This window comes from Empidonax traillii, unplaced genomic scaffold (assembly GCF_003031625.1).
Source record: "Empidonax traillii isolate 1590-97213 ecotype Southwest subspecies unplaced genomic scaffold, ASM303162v1 scaffold1690:size75429, whole genome shotgun sequence".
NCBI classification, from domain to species: Eukaryota; Metazoa; Chordata; class Aves; order Passeriformes; family Tyrannidae; genus Empidonax; species Empidonax traillii.
The window spans coordinates 50,238-70,285 of record NW_020956883.1 but is presented as its reverse complement, the minus strand read 5'-3'; the positions used below and the strand labels follow the sequence as shown (position 1 = coordinate 70,285).

General features: G+C 35.0%; 1 protein-coding gene across 1 annotated transcript in view; it reads left to right on the top strand.

Annotated features, from left to right (window-relative positions):
• Positions 1–351: 351 nt before the first annotated feature.
• Positions 352–20,048, top strand: part of LOC114070795 (metastasis-associated protein MTA3) — a gene marked incomplete at both ends in the record, with an annotated part of 68,809 nt that continues 49,112 nt past the window's right edge. The window contains 3 exons of the mRNA XM_027908382.1: positions 352–415; positions 1,290–1,407; positions 17,276–17,378. Of these exons, the coding sequence (XP_027764183.1) occupies positions 352–415; positions 1,290–1,407; positions 17,276–17,378 (285 nt within the window). The remainder of the gene's footprint in view (positions 416–1,289; positions 1,408–17,275; positions 17,379–20,048) is intronic.

The following is a 20,048-nucleotide window of genomic DNA, read 5'->3' as shown; positions in this document are numbered from 1 at the left end:
TTGGAGGCGATATTTCACTGATGCAGACCTTTTTATTAATTGAGTGTGTGTGTATTGTTTGCTGTAGTACCTCTTCACCTTCTTTGCTTCTCCATTCCTGAAACTATTTTCCAGTTTGATGGAATTCCAGTGTATCTGAGTGTGGGTCAGTACAACCATTTATTCGGTTGTTTTGTCATTTATTTGGTATCTTTAAAGTATGACAGTGTTCATTTTTATATCTTATAATATTTTTATATTTTTAATGTAAAAGTTTAAAGTATATCTACATAGTTTTCTGGTAAATAACTTTTTCCTTAATAAAAATTTGAACTTTTTACAAAATAACCATTCTTCCTTGTGTCTGTGTAGGGGAAAATGCAGTGTTGCACTTCTGAATGAGACAGAATCTGTACTGTCATACCTGGAGAAAGAGGTAATATATGATTTCTATTTGGGTAAATATTGTGATGGGTGTGGTCTTTTACAGCTGTATTTTTAATAAATGGGCAAACAGTACTTTGAAAATCTCTTACTGAATCATACGTTGGAAAAATTATGTTGTTGAAAACACCAATTTCAAAAAAGTTATTGGATAAAATCTTAATTGATGTTCTTAAATGATGGGTTTGTTGTCAGTATGTTTGCATTTAAAAAGTATTTCCTCAATTTTCATTTCCTGTGGCAGATACTTAGGATGCTTAGCTTTAGCAGAAGGGAAGAAAATTCCCCAAGAATTTGAAAGATAATTGCATTATGTAGTGCAAAACACGTTCAGAATAAACATATTTTTCTTTGGAGTGTCTCAATATAAAATCAGAGAGACAGTGGTTTTAAAATGAAATTAACGTCTTTATTTTTGATTTTTACACCAAAACCACTGATAATTGGTAAAATATTTTAGGTACTCTACCAGATTCACCGATACTATTTTTCTGTCTGAGAAGGGTTTGCACAGTGTTTAATGGGTTTTGAGACTAATTTATCATGCAAAGTCAGTATGGTAGAGATGCTTACGAGTGGAAACACATTAAATTCAAAAAGAAGTTAACATTTTCAAATCCATTGATATACTTTTGTGTATGAATCTTTTCATTATTGCTCAGTTCTGAAGTAAGTCCCAGCAAAGACAGAAGCTTCAATTACCCTTTTAAAAGCACTCATGAAACATCTGTATTGTGTAAAAATAGGATTTATGTACCAAACCTGGGTTCTGTAAAGTGTGCAGATTTCCAAAAGGAAGGTGTTACAGGTTTAAAAACCCAGTTTTAAAGAGTATTATGCTGTTGCAAATGTGTCTTCTTTTTTAGGATACTTTTTTTTATTCACTGGTATATGATCCATCACTGAAAACGCTTTTAGCAGACAAGGGAGAAATCAGAGTGGGGCCTAGATATCAAGCAGATGTGCCAGACATGCTTGCAGAAGGTAAATACGTGATCTTTGATTAGTGAAAAAGGTAAAAATCCTTATCTTGCAATATTGCTCATGCTGACTCTTGAACTAAACTAGTACATAGAAGGCAGAGAAAATGGTAGGTCTGAGAAAATTCATGGATACTGCTAGGTATTAGAAAGGAAGAAAGAAGGAAAGGGTGCTTGAATAGCTGTTGAAAAGACACTGTGCATTTCGAGTTTGTGCATAATGCAGTTTAGGCATTTGATATTTGTTTGTTTTATTGCATGGTCTGGTTAGTTCTGTAATATAGGCTGCATGGAGAGCAGATGTTGAGGACCAACCATTTGATAGAATAATAACACAGTAGTGAAATAAGTCAAAAATAAATTTGCTCTCTTCCTTTTTAAGCAGACTATGCATAGAAAATATTTCTTTGTGTCTTCTTATTTTAAAATGCTGTCTTTCATCAAAACATCTTCTCTGTTTTGTAACATGTTTGAAAGAAATGTTTCTACCCTTGGCATAGCTTTAAAATCACTGATAATGTCTAAATTTTATTTTATTTATTTATAATCTAGCATAACTACCTGTACCTTAGTATTTGGCTGCATAAGAACTATTACTTTAAACAAAATTTCAAGTACAATATTTATTTAGTGTTTGGGTGACATTAAAGAACTGTAAGCATCTGTGTCTTATGTCTGCAATTATGTTTACTTGGTAAATTTTAAAATGATTTGGTTTCATCAGCCTAATGCGCACTCTATATTGAGTGCTAACAAACGAAAAGTTTCCTCAGAAGCATCGAGATGTATTTTCAAGAATCTTGGTACTTATTCTCTACTGAGAAAAGATCATGGGAGAAGAGTATCACTTGCAGTAAGTCCAAGGAGTTCTGAATGCCCCAAATATATATATTTGTAACCTTAAATGTGTTTTCCTTTCCATGTGGGCTGCTTTTTTTTGCTGTATACGTTTTTTTATTAAAGAAAAGACATTATTTCCAATTTATACAGAGCTTATTTAATAAACATATGAAATAAGAATAATTTGTATAAAACAAGAATATTTTGATTTCTGGCAAAAGGCAGATTATTTTACAATGAATCCTCTCTAGTAGATCACCTGCAATATTATTTTGACTTTAAATAACCAGAAATAAACTATAAGAAGTAATTTCCAGATTTTTTTTTTAAGGTGTACAAACTTGTTTCAGAACAAGTTTATGAATAGAATATGATACACTGCTATTCTTGCTGTAAAATGGAACTGTCATAAAGAAAAAAAAAAATTATGTAGACATTCATATGCTCAAGAGGAAAGCTTGCCAGAGGACTAAAAGCAAATGACTGTCTCAATGTGTGTATCAAGTAGCCAGGAAGTACTGATGTGATTCCAAAGCAGTGGGTTGAACTGTAGGATTTTCAGGATAAGCTGGGGTTGTCTGCCAGGCAGGAAGTCTTTTCCTCCTGAGTTCTGCTTACTTAAATTACTAAAGACAGAGCCTAATTATGAAATAGTGAATATTACATAGAAAGTAAATGTTTTTCCTGTTGAAATTTTACTTATTTGATTTCTTTTTTCTAAAATAAATTCCATATTTATTTAAAGTGAATTACTAAGTTCTTCTGGAGCTTAACATTCTGTGTTAAATACTTAATTTAGTTAAATGAGTAAATCATCTCTCTTACGTCATAAACACATGAATTCACTGTGTTACTGTCTTCTTTTTCTCACACCCTGTTAATCCCCAAAATGCAAAGTGATGCAGTTTTCTTGCTGTCTCTAGAAGAAAATAATAGTCCATCAAAGTTTAGAAACATCAAACCCACAAACCAAGGATCTGTTGGTACATGGAGCACTGGAGCAGTTTAGCTGGATTAATCTGCACTTATTTCAAGTGGCTGTTGGAAAAAAAGGGTTTGGTTTTAGGAGGATAAAAATATCTGAATTATGGTAGTTTTGACTGATTGTTATCTAAATGTTTCCATAGCCCTCTGACCTCCAGGGAAAAACAAAAGATGATTCAGCTGTTACTGTTTCTTTATGTAAGCTGATGGCCTTGGAAGCTAATCCATTCACTGTCAAGTCTTTTCATTCATGAAAACAAATCTAAACTATTTTTAAAATTAATAGAATAAAATAGTTATATTTGTAATTTATGGGATTCTGTGAAGATTTTGATTCTTTATGTGGATTTTTCAGCCTGTACTGTTAATAGTGGCTAGTGATCTGTATCTTTAAATTATCATGCTATAATGTATGACTCTTTAAAACTGAAAGTTAGAGCAATCACCTTATATTAAAGGAAATAATTTAGACAACTTTAAGTCAATTAGGAAAAATCAGGTTTTATATCATCTAATAATAGTATAGTATAATAAAAGAGAAGACATGAAATTTTTCCTCTAATGTAAAGGAAGAATAACTTTTTGAAGGTGATTGATAGACATATTTTATGTTTACAAAAAATCCCCAAACCCATTTAAAAAAGAATTAGAAAAACCCAAGATTCACACACCATCAGTTGTTTTATATTCAAAGTTACTGACATATGAATCCAATTCAAATGACTGAAGACATGCCAATTCTGCCAGTGCAAATTCCAGACCAGTCACAACGTGGCTGAAAAATAAAAAAGAGTTCTGTAACCACTAAGTTATTTTAATGTAAATACATTGATGTATTCTAATAGATTAAACATTCAAATTGCTTGCACTTTCTCCATACGATGATAACTTATGTTCTGTCTGAAGGGACTGTTGGGTTTTTGTTGGTGGTGGGGTTTTCTTAGTGTTTACTGGAGAAACATGGGCATTTTTTTGCTAGGAATAATTTTTTTTTTTTCTCCCATGCATTGATGTTACCATTTCTGTGTTCTTGAGTAAAGCATTCTCCAAAACCGGATGTTTAGATTTTGGATAATTCGGCATTCCTTTTTCCCCCTGCCCCATGGGTGTAATGGATAACTTTATGTTTCTTCTTAATTTTTGAAATGAAAAGAACGTTTACTTTCAAAAGACTAGAAGTTTTATTAAAATTAAGATGCATGATGAGGTATTCCAGATTCAAATGTTTTTCCACTTTGGAGATGCATTGAATCATGAATCCTTTACACAGTTGCAGTAAACCAGTATAAACAAAGTTTAAATTTGGTTAAAAATGCATATGCCTTGTATTTCTTTGCCCCTTTTGTTTGTAATGGTTTAGCTAATTCACCTAGATTACACATTTAGTGAAGACTGTAACTTTGGAGAAAGACCAGACCAGATTGCTTTCAGCAGTCTTGCCACTTTTGTTATCAACATCCTTGGGAGTAAAAACGTGGGAGTAAAAGTTGTCAGATTTGAATGATGTTATGGTTGTGTGAAACCCTTCCTTCCCCCCAGTGCCAGTTGTTCCAGTTTGTCTAGACTCTGGTTTGAAGATTTTGAGTCTTTAGTGTCTTCTAATACACTGGAGAACAGGAGGCTGTGTTCTACAGCATTGACTTAAATTTTGCTAATAGGATACTGAAGAAGGTCCTTTTTTTATTTTAAAAAGACTTTGTCCAGTGGCTTATTTTGTGGATGTAGCAGTTTATTTTCAAGTCTGTTACCCCACACTGGAGATATTCTCCTCCTCTGTGCAAAGCAAGAATTAAAAAGGTTTATCTCTGATAAGCAAAAGCATGAATTTGGATGAAGAGTATCTTGTTTCAAGCATCTATACAGTACAGGAGCAAGGTACCTGGTTCTCTGCATGCGATGACCAGAAGCTGCTGTCTGGTGCATCCACCCACTGTATTTCATAGAATCATAGAATCAGCTGGGTTGGAAAGGACCTCTGAGATCATCAAGTCCAACCCTTGATACACGACCTCTGTGGTTACTAGACTATGGCACTAGTTGCCACATCCAGCCTCATCTTTAAAACTTCCAGGGAGGGAGAATCCACCACTTCCCAGGGCAGCCCATTCCACTACCTAATTTGATCAACAGATTCTAAAATGTGTGACTACAAAGTTCAACAAACAAAACTGAAAACCCCAAACAAGCAAGGAAAAGAAACCTATACAATTTTGCTTTGGGCAAGTAATTATTATCATTGTTATTTGATTACAAGGCATACTTGTTCTGAATATGATTAAATTCTTGTCACCTTTAACAGCTTTTATTTAGTCCTGTTTTGTGTATAGGGAAATTGCACCAAGACAAATCAGTTTAGATATGTGGTAGACTTTTATGTAACATTGATTTTTTTTTTTTTTTTCCCTGTCTCACAACTTTAAAATCCAAATGTTTTTAAATTCTGGCATTTCAACCAGTATGGCTCAGCAGTGGAACTACTGACGCAGTGACAGGTTGTCTTACATGGTTCGCTAAGAAGCAGAGAATGACAGAGATAAAAGTGCTGGCATAGCATTAGGGATATCATTTAGCAAGTAGGATAATGCTTAAGAATGGGAGTAAGTGGGAATTTTTTGCTCTGCGGGATTTCATATAATGCATAATTGTTTCTGTCATATGCCTGCATTGGTCTTTCTGCCTCATGTGCGCTATTGTAGGCCTAATTGTAGTTGTCACACAATGTCAATGCGTTTACACAAAGTAAAATGCATGGCAGCTTAGCTAAACACATACAGTCAAAGTGGTGTTGCAGATAGGGAAGCCAATTGCTTACAGTAATCTCAGTAATTTCCTAAGTAATGCTTACTTTCATTTATTCATAGATTTGTGGAGAGGCTGCACAAAAGGTCAATAATTGTTTCTCTGTCAAAGCTCTATTAAAACTTCTGCAGCAAAGGATATTTTCTAAATAAACCTAAAAAAAAAATCTTTATGTTGACTGCTTTGTTGTCATGGTTTGGAAGTCTAGTGAAACTATTTGCAGTAATATTCTGACTAAAAATACCTCAACCAAACAAAAAAAGTACTAAATTGTATTTTCAAGAAAGCTAATACAATTTATAGTAACTGTTTTCTATTACTTAAAATAAAATTAGAGAATAAATGTAATTTGTCAGAATAAATTTTCTGATGTTAAATTTGCTTTGTGAAGCAATTGTGTACCAGGATTTGGTAGAACAGTCCCATGTTTGGCAATGTAACATGGTTAAGTGTTGAAATAGTCATTTTCAAGCAAACTTAGCCCACCAGTGTAGGAGCAACCATGCTAAATCAGTCCATCTTCTGTCTATCCATGCAGAAGATCTTGCCTCTTGTTAGTTCTTAGTTTTCTTAAAACTTGTTTGAAGCCTAATAGAGACCCAATAGGCTGTCCCCTTGAGCTTCCTTATGCGCCTCTATGATCTTTTTGAAGAACTTTAGTAATTATGTGAGGTGTGATTTTTCCTTTTAAAAGGCCTGCTGATCTGTCCCCAGTGTGTCTTTGTTGCAATTTCTACTAATTTGGCTAGTATAGCTGTGAGCCTTGACAGTGCTTAGTTGCCCACATTCCCTTCTGCACACCTTAGGTATAACATAAATGGATTAGAGTTCATGTGTCACTGTTAGTAGCTGTTGTATCCCCGAGATCTGTAGAAATTTTGAGCAGATGCTTGTCCAAACTCAAGTAACATGTTACTGTTCATATTGTATAATTGTTCTGTGACCTCTCCTACAGATGCTTCATTTTAAGGTACATCTTTTAGGTCTCTCATGAAGCATGTGAACATCTCCAGTTCTGCCCACTCATCACAAATGCAGAAAACCAATTAGATTTCTTTTCCAACAGTTAATTTGAATTTCTCTTGCTTTCTTTTTAAACAGATCACCTTGTCAAGGTCTTGGACCCTTAGGTAGTTTATAGACCCTTTAATTCTACTGATGGCCTGAGAAGACTTTAGTCATTTGAATGCTCTTTGAAATTTGTTGCAAGTAAGAGAATGAAAGTAGAGTGACAAGAAAAAAATTACCCCACATCTGGTAATGTGTCTGAATCACAAAGACAGTGTTTTTCCTTTGTGGCATGAGATGCCCATAATTTTTCCTGAGCTGAAGGGAAAATTATAGCATATGAAGGTACTTTTATTCATATATTTCATAAATGTATGAAATTTATTTGGGTATGAAGGAGCTGAGAAGAGCAGCTCTGTGGGAAAGGCCCTAGGATATAGGCAGACAGCAAGAGGATGTAAGCCAGCAATGGGCTCTGGTAGTGAAGGTGGCCACCTGGCACACAGCCAAGTAGATCAAGGCAAGTGGTCATTCCCCTTTACTGATCCCATCTAATCATTGCATCTGGGTTTGGGTCCCTAAATATGGGGAAGTTACTTGTAAACTGAAGTAAAGTCAGTGAAGTCTGTCACACCTGTTAGGGCTAGAGCACTTGTCCTGCAATGACAGGCTGAGGGAATCGAGCTTGTGCAAGTTGGAGAAAGGGTAATTTCCCAGCAGGAGACCAACAGCAGCCTCCCAGTGGCTGGGGGGATATTGCTGAGAAGACAGACAGGTTCTTGACAGGGTTACATAGTGGGAGGATGGGATAAAGCTGTCATAAGTTTCAGTAAGAGATTCAAAATGGCCAATAGCATAATTTTTTTTTCCCATGAGGATGGTCAGATGGTGGAGCAAGTACACAGGGAGGTTGTGTCATCTTTATCCCTAAAGGTCTTCAGGATCCAAAAAATACAGCTCTGGTTGATCTTAGAGCTGAATCTGCTTTGAGGAGGAGTTTGAGCTAGAGACCTGCTGAGATTTCTGACATGAAACAATCGTACTGTTGTGCTCCTGAGGAGCACATACTGCTGAGGAGATTCAGGCCATGGTCTTCTGCCTTTTATCCTGGAGTAGTGTGTCTTTGTAGAGGAAGAGTTGGGACTGGAAGTTTACCTCTTAGTAAACAAGCACGGGAGTGGACAGTTTAATCAAAACACCCACACTTCAAGGATGATCTTAGGATGCATCTTTTTCTGTGCTTACCTACAGTCATTTCATTAAGAGAAGCTGCAAGAGTCACCTTCCCTCCAGTGATGATGCTGGGTAGTAGATAATTTCTTTGTGTGTGTTCAGTCGATGCTATTAGCATGCTCAGTTTCAACTGACTTTTCCATAAAGACTTGAAAAAATATGTTGAGCTGTTAGCAAATCTTAGTCTAAAAATAGAAGGAACACCTGAAGATTAGGAACTGCAAGCACTAATGTTAAGCTAACAGCATTAATACCTACCAAAATTTTTCAGTATAATTAGATTATAATACTGCAATATAAGAGAAAGTATAACATATGCATAGTATGAGTCACTTAACAGAGCAGCTACTAACCTTTAAAAGTTTTGTTTCTCTTATGAAAATGTGGAATAATTTTAAAGGTTTAGCACAAAACCACCAACTTGAAAGTACACTGTACAGGGAGTTAACTCTGAACTTTCTCTGCTTAAGTTGCTCAGGTGCTTGAATGGTGTCTTTGGGCGCACAAAGATTTCCAAACTGTTATCCGGGGCAGCGTCACAGGGGCAGCTGTCCACAGCTAGCAGTGTGCACATGTTTATCTGAACAGTGGAAAGTACCTGCTGAGAATGGTTTATGCAAGTTAATTGCCTGAGTGTACCTGTCAGCTCATCTGGCTCTGCTCCTTGTGTCTGCTTTAAGGATTCTGAGTGCTGAGCAAGTCTAGTAGAACCAGAGATCACTGAGCAAAACAGAGGCTTGTCAGAGAGGAAATGGGAGTATGTTAGGATTGAGTTGGGAAGTTAGTTTTTAGTTTCTGTGCAGAGATATATGGAAAGAAAAAAACATCAAGAGATTGACAAGTATGATGTGGAATGATTCGGTTTAGAGGTTTATCTAGAGAACTGGCTGCTATTCCTGCTTGAGTACTCCTACCAGCAATGGCAGAGGGTTTGCAAGTCTCTGTTTTAATTAGCCTGGAGTGATGATCTTCGAGCCACTGTTATGGAGATGTCTGTGTACTGCTCCATGGAATTTTTCTCATGCTAATGGTCCCCTCCCAGCTGCAGTCTTGTTCGAAGCCCAGTCCTGCTTCTCTTGCATCTGGCTTTAAAAGGAGACCACTGTGTTCTAGGGAATTCTTTATGGAGCAGTTATCTGATACAATTAGGTACTCTGACCATTTAAAGGGATATAGGAAGAATGTGGAGTGGGCAAGGAAGAAGCCTGTGCCTTTACTAAGGCGTATAGAAGAGGAATTAGAATCTCTGAAATGGAGGAAGAAGCATCCCGTCGGAAAGATGTTCGATTCAAAGCTTTTTTTTTTTTTTTCCTTCTAGTAAATAAAATTAAAAACTATACTCAAAGTATTTGTAGAAAAAGCTAGAGTCCCCCTTGCACAATTGATATCTAAAACGGATCAGATGTTTAAGATTCGATGAGACATATCTTGACAAATCATAAAACTCCTGTTTATATGTACTCAAATATATTTTGTTCTCCAGTGGAGTTTCTGTTGGTTGCACTTTTGAGTTTGAGTTAACATGATTTTTTTCTGTAATAACTTCTAAAAGAAGGAACTATTTCTTGAGGGTTATCCAATTTAAACGTGGTAGTCACTTGTCAGATTTGCAGATTTTTTTTTTTATTAAGCTCAGCAGTGTAAATTTTGCATAATGAACTGTCAAGTGCTTGCCTATCACAAACAATAATGTTCTTCATGTCAGATTTTAATAGGATAGTATTCTTTACATCAGGATTGCCAATCTCACTTCTAGGGAGCTGAATTAGTGATGTATGTGCTGGGCAATTAAATGCATGTTTATAGGCTCTTATCGGTTTTACTATAAATTAAACAAAACCACACATAAATGACCTTTCTCTACCTGCTTTCTGTAAAGACTTTGCTTCTGCCTAACCATGCAGTTGCAAGGAAAATCTGTAGTTTAGAGTTACAGGCACATGTACTGCAGGAGCTCAATTAGGTATTTGAAGCTTTGCCTTATAAACCACAGTGTTTTATGAAGTCTTTTCAAGGTTATTTAAAAATACTTGCTACCTTTTGATACAATTTGTTTAGGTTTTAAGTGCATGCATAATTTTAATCAAACATTCAATTACATGGATCAAGTTGGTTCTTTTATTCCTTATATAGGAATAGTAAAAGTATACTGAGTATATAATATGGTAATAGAAATTTCTGAGTTTCAGTTCTCAGATCATTCACAACTTCTATGTTAACAGTCAAGGGATAAGTTGGAAGAGTTGGAAATCTACTGCTTATCAATGAGATTTTATAACAATTGTTCCACAGTTGAGGTGTGTTATGGGGGTTGTCCTCATTGCTGAAGTGTGGGTGGGGTGTTTTTTGTTTGTTTGTTTTTGGGTTATTTTTTACCCCTACCCTGAACTGTAAAAGCAGGGACTGCCTTTCTCAAGTTTGATTTATGCTTGAAGAGAAGTCAGTCAGAGTTTTAGTTTCATAGAAAGAGAACCATGATGTCCTGCTGTCTTTAACTTCCTGAGGAGACTTAAGCTTCTGTTGTCAGTCTTCTGTTTGTTATGAACCTCGTATATTTCATCAGCTGGAAGGAAATGGTTAAAGTAGCTATCTTGTCTTTTTCCTTCTGTTTGCACCATGAATGGTCTGTGCTGCGATGGTTTTGTGTGAAAGGTTGTGTATGGTTGCTGTTGGAAAGATTTTGTTATCAATAATGGATGTAGAGTCTTTTGACTGAGATTGGTCAAGTACAAAATGAGTTCTGTTAGGTAGTCAGTTTTATGAAGGATACACTTTTTTTATTGTGTGCTGTGTAGGTGCTTATTATCCCTGTGAGCACTCAAATCACCTTTCAAGCAGCAACGTTGCAGTGTTTAATTGACTTTGCTCTATTTTCTACCTCAGTAACTTTGCCTAAATGGACTTATTCTAAGTTCAGATTCTTGCTGTTTTACTGCGAGTCTGATTTTTCTTTTAAGTTTATTCTGTAGAAGATGAAAAACAAATAGCAGATGCAGATGAAATGTGGTTTTTTACATTTGAATAAGTCGAAATACTTTGCATCCTAAAGAAAAAGTTCTTCTCTAAATTGCTTTGTTTCACATGAAAAGTCCTATTTATCTTTAGAATGCTGAAGTCACAGGAAATTTGCATATTTATAACATTAGGGTCTTTTTAAAAAAAAAAAACAAACCAATACTACAGGACCAAAGATTTCATTTTAATTAAGTCAGTTTTCTGTGTGTTTGCTTGTTTTTTAAAAACAAATATTTAAAATATTATTATTTATATATGGTATGGTACTCTTATTATTTATACATAGAATCACTTTCACTATGCTTTCCTAAAAACTGTATTACCTCATGTGTTGTTACTTAGGAATTTCAGAAAAACTGTTGCAATCTTTCTCTGTTAGGATTGGAATAGGTGCTAGACCACTGCACCATGTCAGTCAACCAAAACATCATCTGAAGTGGGGGTGGGGAGTGTGGAATCACATTGTTCAAGTTTATTTACAGACATCAAAAGAGTACAAGAAGCTAATTCCAAAATAAAGATGAATTTCAGGTATCCTTTCATTAGTTGAATATTTACTCTTGCCCTTGAGTGGTAGGTGACCTTGTAGTTTCATGCATATATTAAAGTCATTGCCTTTAGTTTTGCTGTAAAAAAACCCCTAAAATGGAAAGGTCTTATTTCATATCTGGGACTGTGGGGTTTCTACCTAAATGTGATTTAGTGTGAGGACTAAAAAGTGAGGAATAGTGTGACTTTAGGACATTATATTTCCGTGTTCTCTGAACTGTGTAAGTTCCTTTTTGCAGACTGTTCTGCAGGGTTTTGGGAAAGAGGTAGCCTCATTTGTTCCTTCCTTCCCACACTGGGCATTTCCATAAGCCAGCCATTCCTGATGCAGCATTATGGAGAAGTTGGTCACTATTGCATGGTTACAACTCAGTTTATTCTGCATTCTTTCTGTTTATTTCTAGGAATTCAGAACACAATGAATTAAATCTCTTTTGTGTGTTTTGTGAATCTTTTTTCCGGATCATCAGCGATTGATTTATAAGCACCGTAAGACTGAACACTGAGAGAACTCTAAGGTCATTGGAGGCAGTTCTATTTCAAAAGAGATATTTCAAGTGAAGAATGACTCTTTTTTTAATGTATATAGATTCAAGCTCTAGAGGATAAGATTGGACTGTGCATGTTCCATTGGCTTTGAAAATGCTCAGTAGCAGTTTAAATGTCTGTAGACAAGTAACAGGCCTATATCACCTGATATCTTTCATTTGTAGCCTCTATATGTAGCCTGTTTTTCATTTCCAGTCTTTATATGTGTGTTATGATCATAACTTGAGTTTTACCATGAGATTTGTGTAAACATACAACTCATTATCTGAATGACTAATTGAAATCTGAATATACCTCTGTCAGGCAAGGTAAGGGAGAGGGGAGATTGTTTTGAAACTGAAAGGTAAACAAATGATTTTCCTTTTGCCTACACTTTTAAAATAATCTAAACTTTCTCATGTTACTTTCAGAGAAGTTATTTGCACATAACTCAGTTTTATTTTTTGAAGAGTTGAATGCAAGTTTTTGAACTTTTTTTCTGGATGATTTTTGATTATCAGTACTGGTGAGAGTTAGAAATGATAGAATGATGGAAATTAAATAAATATTACTAGTAAGAATTTTATGCAGTATGAATATGCTGACTGTTTTAGTGGGGAACTAGAAACTTTTCATCCAAGGAAAAAGCTCAAATTTTACTTTAGACAGACAGGCTTAACATCTGGAACTTTGTTCATACCTAGACACTACAAGAAAATTCAGTATGATTTTATTTTTCTTCTCTGTAAGTTAGAGAAAATGTTTGCAGACAGTTTAAATAGCAGCATGAGAATGTGGTTCATTAACTGAAACCTCATTTTCACTGATTAGTTTCCTATTTGTACAGCGATGACACAGAATAACTCATGAAACTATGTTCAAAAAAAACATTTAGGTTTACCTGCAATTTAGGATACTGCCAAAGAGTTCTGGAAAAAATCTGCTAATTGCTTTATCTACTAAATCTGAATCCATATTTCAGTAAAAGCAATTTCATTGTGTTAGGTGTTGAACTGGGCAAGCGGAGGATAAGAGCCCAAGTACTTCTCTTCCTCATCCTTGGAACTTTAGCTAAGAGATATTCCTCTTTCACAAGAATAGAGCTGACACACAAGGATAAAGACACTGAGTTGCCTTCTTGTTTATTTGCTTGGATATCTAGTGAGCTGAGTAATTGATGCACACATCAAGACTGGCTGATTTCAGGAGATTGTATTAAGCCCTGAATGACTTTGCTTAGTAGGAGGAACTCTGTGGTTCAGACTATCGGTCTGGTGTCCAACTGCTGTCCATGGATATGTCTGCCACCTTACTATGACCAAAAACCACAACTACAGGTTTTCTGTCATGTGCAATTAAGGATCTAGCAGCTGGTACCTCTGTTTTGCATATCCTGAAAGGTGGGTTCACTCAGAAAGCTGAGAACTGCAGGTGTATAGTTTGCATGTTTGGATTGAATTGACCACTAAGTTACTTTTTGAGAAGGAGAATAAAAAGGTATTTTGAAAAATGGTGCAAATCATGCCAAATACAAAAATAAGACTTTATATCTCACAAGTGTCTTTAAAAACTGTTCTTCTGACTACTTCTCAGTCAGATACCTCATCAACTGTTTGTCATTACAAGTGGAATTTGTATTGTTTCATTGAAAAGCATTTTTTAAAAAAGTCCAGCTTCTATAGATTCATATTTCAGTTTCTTAAAAGGATATAATATTGCAGTATTGTTATCTATCTGTTAAATTCAAAGAATTGCACTTTAAAAACTGCTCATAGTTTATATTGCAAGTTGTTTTCTTTTAGCTGGATATAAGAACAACACAGAATCATGCTGAATCTAAGGTACTAGTTAACTTTGTGGTATTTGTCTGCAGAAAGTGAAGTCTAAAAGATCTTAAATTTCTTAATTGTATTTGGTTAAAAGTTTCACATGGTTTACTTTTGTAGGTTTTTTTTACACTTGTTTTTGGAAAGGGCCATATCATGGTTTCATTTGTTTAAGGTGACTGAAATGCAGATTTTTTGCTTTTTTTAAGAAGAAAAAATTAACTTTTTTGTTTTTTATTAGAAGAAAACCATGAGAAGTAAGGCATTGAATGATTGATGAGGCATAAACCAGGCGTATTTCTGACCATCTACTAGTGTTTTCCAGTAAAATTAATCATCAGGATTAGATTGGCTATAATAAAATTATAAGCAGCGCTTAAAATAAGTTGGATACACTGGTATGTCATACCCACTGCTCAGAAAAATGACTCAGCATTTCTCAGAAGCTGTAATTGGTATGTGAGGAAGGGTGACACATATGAAACTGAACTTTCTCAAATGCACTGAAAGTGTTAAACTCCCCCATTCCATTTGTGTCCTGGCTTTTGCAGTGTAAGGAATTAATACTGTGACAACTTTATCATCTGTTCAGTTTGAATGTCTTGTACTTCAGTGTCAAATTATAACACTATAGAATATAAATGTTGATGTGTTAACAGAAATTGCATCTTAGTTTTAAAGGGGTCTGCCACATTAGAAATCCTATAGTATGTGTGTGCCTACAGGCATGATTAACTAAGGATAGATAGTCAAGTACAGCAGAGGGGGTATATAATTATTATTTTGAAATAAGATTTGTTTATCTTATGTGATCATCCTATACGGATACTTTCAGCACATGCAAATGAAGTTTCTATGAAAGAATGTTCATTTTTACTCCTGAAATGAACTTTCCAAAGATTTCTTCAGCACTGCATGACTGCCTCCATGATTTGATCTGTTTAAGGTTACTTTTCCTCTTTAAGTGATAATATCCTGCCATTTAAGTGGAAAATCTGAATGAAAGGGTTTTTTTGAAGTGCAGTTTGGCACAGACCACTTATTTTATGGAAAGCTCTATCTGTTTAGATTCTTTTGGTATAGGTATTCTATTGCTCGTGTCCTGTTTATGCCTACTGCCATTATAAAATACTGCTTGGCAATATTTCAGAATCACTTTTATCAAGAGTTACTAAAACACTTCGTAGTAGCAATTGTTTAATTACCTCTAGTTTAAGTAAAAAGAACAGTATTGCAATTTTTTTTGGTCTTTTTGCAAACTTGAATCAGGAGAGTGACATGTTTTGAATACTCATGCTGTGCTTGTATAATGTTTTCTCTTTGTGAGAAGTGTACTCTGCCTGAGTATTGTTATGATCTCCAGAATATGATGTCCTGAAACAGTTAAATAACATTAAAGGTATTTAAAAAATATATATTAACAGATTGAAATGAAGTGCTCAGAGATTATTTATAAAATGTAGAACATCACCCACAAAGTGTCTGTCACAGATGGAAAAAATGAATGTATTGACAGGTGTGTAATCCATTGAATAAGTTTATAGACCTAAAATCCTATCCAAGATTTCCAGAAATTAAGTTTGTCTCCAGTACTAGATGTGAATTAGCTTGATGAGAAGCAGAATTCCCATTAGGAAGCCAATTCTTTATTATGTGTGTATTGGAAGAAAGTAATGTACTGTGTTTTTCTGAGAATGTGACTGTGAAATTTGTTCCTGAAACAGCATGGTGCAGTTCTAACTTGTGTGTTTGATAGGGATAAATATATACCACATTTTAATTTCCTTTCAGAACGAATGTGCTAGAGAAACTAACCGTATATGATGTGATTTCAGAAGAGCCAGTGCTTGGTTTGCAGTCTACTTCCAGACTCTTAAGTGTACAGGTTATTTAATGTCTGTTTTCATTAAGTCATAAGAAATAGCACAGACTAAAGTGATCTTCTGTGTGCTCAGAGAAGTGCCTACACAGCCTTGATTTTCAAAGGGAGTGGAATGGCTATGTCTGACAACAGGTTTTTACTCTCATAGTAGCTCATAAAAGTCACAGACAAGTACCATCAACCAACTAAACGTTAGTGTTTTTCACGTGTTTACTGAAGGAAGAACACATATTTTAAAACCGCAAGGGAAGACAATGATTTTAACTTTACTGTTCTCATCTATTGTGACCACAGATGTGTTAGCTACATCCCGCAGGTAGATCTTAGACTAGTGGAATACATGGTGCTTACTCCGTTAGCCTCTGAAATGTTTCTTATTTTACAGGAAAATCTCTTGGTGTAGTAGGCAAGACAAGATCTATGCTTCCATATGAATGTGAATCATTGTAATGAATTCACACTTCAGTGTTCTTCCAAGCAGTACAAAAGTCATACTCTTGTAATAATGAATAAAGGACAAATTAAATTTTAGAAACAACCACCATTGTTTTGACCATGTGCATGCTGACAAATTGCTCTGTTCAGATAAATGGAATTGGGAAATGATGTAGTATATAGTAAATTTCTTGTGGTGTAGCTTTATGTATTGCTTTATAGGAGAATATAACTAGTCAATCTACACAGCAATTTTAATAGTATGATTTATGTAAACAATACAGATAATGTAGTGGCTGAAGAGGTGAAAAAAATGTTTTAATGTACTAGACAGCATTTTTGCCTTATGATTTGTATTTTGGGGGCATAGAATACAAATTAAATAGAATTTAATTGCTAAAGCTGGTTAAGTGTAAAATTAATTTTAGTATGGCTTAAGTGAAACAGTAACTTTGATATAGTAGAGAAGCAATTTAAAGAAACCACTGGTTACTTAGGTTATGGTTTCAATTTTATAATCACATTTTATTAAAGTTCATTTATACTACACCTCCTAAGAATGTCTCCTTAAATTGAAATGTTGATGTTAATGAAAGAGATTTATTTTGATGATGCTGCATTATGGAATTTAAATGGATAACAGCTGATTGTTAAGTACTCCATGTGTATATGTATTTAAAAATGTACAATGTCTCTTTTAAACGTAGTACAAGAACTACACAGAGAAAAACGTTGTGAGTAATAAGTGTTTTGTCCCATCTACCTTTTGACAGGAGAATTAGATGACAGAGAACAGGCAAAGCTGGAAGTAAAAGTATGGGATCCAGATAGCCCCCTTACTGACCGTCAGATTGACCAGTTTTTAGTTGTAGCACGGTAAGATTAAAATCCTCTAATAAAAAAATCCTTTTCCTTTTCCTGTTGACTATTTATTCCCCTATATCGTGTTACTCAACCTGTTTGCCATTTTGTGAGCCCTACTCTTTCCCAAAATTAGCTGAAAGAGAAAACCAGACCATAACATTCTGTTATATTTACTGAAGCTTCCAATACAGGAGAGAGAAAAAGAGAGTTTTGGAATAATGCAACATTCCCTGTATTTCAGGTAGAATTTGATACTTTGAAGGTAGACATCAGTCTGTTTTCCCCTTGGAGTAAATGAAACAGGATTTCAGTGCTAATAATTCAGTTTTGTATTACAGTGCTTGAAATATAGAAGTTAAGAGTAGAAATAAAGAAAATGTTAACAAATTAAATTAATGCAGAACTTGCCAAGTATGCATATAAGCTGAATAATACGTGGTGCAATTATTTTGGATGAATGTTGAAATACAAGTTTTGAAGTGATGCATTTCATTAGTGAAAAAAATCAGGTCAGTTCAATTTTATACATTTTATAAATTAATGTGATTATGCAGATTTATGAGAGGAACATCAAAGTGCTTTGAATTCATAAATACCTCTAAAAATTATTTCTCTACTTTAAAAAAAAAAACACTTCAAAAAATCTATAGACTTCTGACTGAAGGACAATTCTACATTCATGAAATACAGCAGGCTTTGCCTGTAATTCCTACTTACAAATGTAGTACAAAAGTAATGTTCTAAAGATAGCAGAGAACTGTTAATCACAGTTAACACAGGGACTTTATCCTGAATCACTCCATGTCCTGTGTTTTCTGTAACCTGGTTGCAGAGCGTAGTCTCAAATCTTCTCAGGTAAATAATCTTTGTACATGGTTTCTAGTTTTTGGTTTTTTTCTTTCTCCCTTTTGAACAAAGCATTTGAGGAAGGAAATGGAGAAGTTTCTTTATATTTTCCAGCCTATGTGCGCGGTAAAGTATGTTGCCAATTTACTCTTTTACAGGTTAGATGCTGATCCACCTGTTTTTTTTCTTACTCTCCCACTTGTAGTGCTGTTTCCTTTCTAGACAGTGCTAAAACTTGCCTGCCATTGTTTAATTTTCAAGCAAACCAGAGGAGTTTAGGTGTTAATGTGCATCTGTTCAGAAGGTCACAATGCCTGGTAGATGCTCCGTAGAAGAGAACACAGGAAACAGAGCTGCTTCTTCACCAGCAGTGTAACACCTAGACATGTACGGGTAGATTATTATGGGGTGTCCTAAAAAAACATTTGCATGAAGATTATGTGAGTTTTTGAAGAGTTCATTCATTGCTTTTAAATTACTACCTACTATTTTGCAGTCACTCTGGGGAGCTGAAGTAGTATACTGTGGAGTCCAAAAATGTTCCCAGAGGAGCATAGCAGTAAGCAGTGTGCTGGAAAGTGACAGAGAATAAATTAAATATGTAGGGAAAAGGGTGCTTCTCTTTTCTTCATGTTACTTAAGACGTCCTGTGCAATGCTGTGCCCTGATCAAGACAGGATTTGTTTAGAAGTTGACAAATTTCTGTAAAGAAGGCTTCTGTTATGGTGGGTCATGGCTGACCAATTGTATCTATTCAGGATCTTGTGGCAGGCAAACAGCATCTGCAATCAGATGTTACTCAGGTGCATCTTTATGGATGTTCTTCCACAAAACTCTTCATTCTTGTAAGTTTCTTTTTAACTGACAGAAACTGTTTCCAAACTCCTTTATACTTTCATTCACAGACTGCAAGATCATATTCCTGTTGCTTCTCAGAGAAGTTTTCACCAATTTGTGGAGAAAGAGTTCTGTGATGATTGTGGCAGCTTTCAATTCAGAGTGTTATGTGCTTGCAAGCTTTAATACTGAACCCTTATATGGGACCATTAAAAACTCTTGAATAACAGTGGTATTGTGATCTGGTAAACTGCTAACAGACAGCTCTGCTGGGGCCTAACTTCAGTTCACTGGGCATTTAACTGTACTTGCTGCATTTTCAGTTGGAATGGTCTTTCTCTGGTTGTGTTTAGTTTTGCAAATTTGAAAATCTGACAATAAGAATTTTTTCCTAAATGCCTTCCTAGATGTGATTTTGGTGAAGTGTGTGTAAGCTATCTGTATTTGACATTTTAAAAGCATTTTCAAGAGATCCTTTTTACATGCTGCATCAAAGGCATTGAGTATTCAGTTTCTTCAGTCTGATCTGGTTGAAAGAAGAGGTGCTTTTGTCCATAAATGCTTTAGTTTTTTCAATCACACAAGCACGCTTTGTTGGTTTTTTAGAAGGTGTTTAAATACTCTTCCTATTTGTGTTGCCCATTTGCAAGAACATTTATATTTGGCTATGGGCACATAGCTTTCCCAGTCTGACAAGGTTTGCTTACTGCCTCAGGAATGAGAGGCATTTTTCTAGGTTTATATGCTTGGTCAGTCTAGGACTGTCACTAAGCCCTAATATGTAATAATTTGCTGGATAGAAAGATAGAAGAATATGCCTATCCTGTCCAGAAATTGGAAGAAAATTGTTGGAGATTTTGAAAAAAAAAAAAAAAAAGTAAGGATCCATAACCTTGGTCTCCCCAAGTATCTTGACTTACAAATCTTGAAAGTATCTTATTGCTACTACTGAAGCATAATTTGGGTAAGGGCTCTTACTTGAATTAGCAAAAACATCTG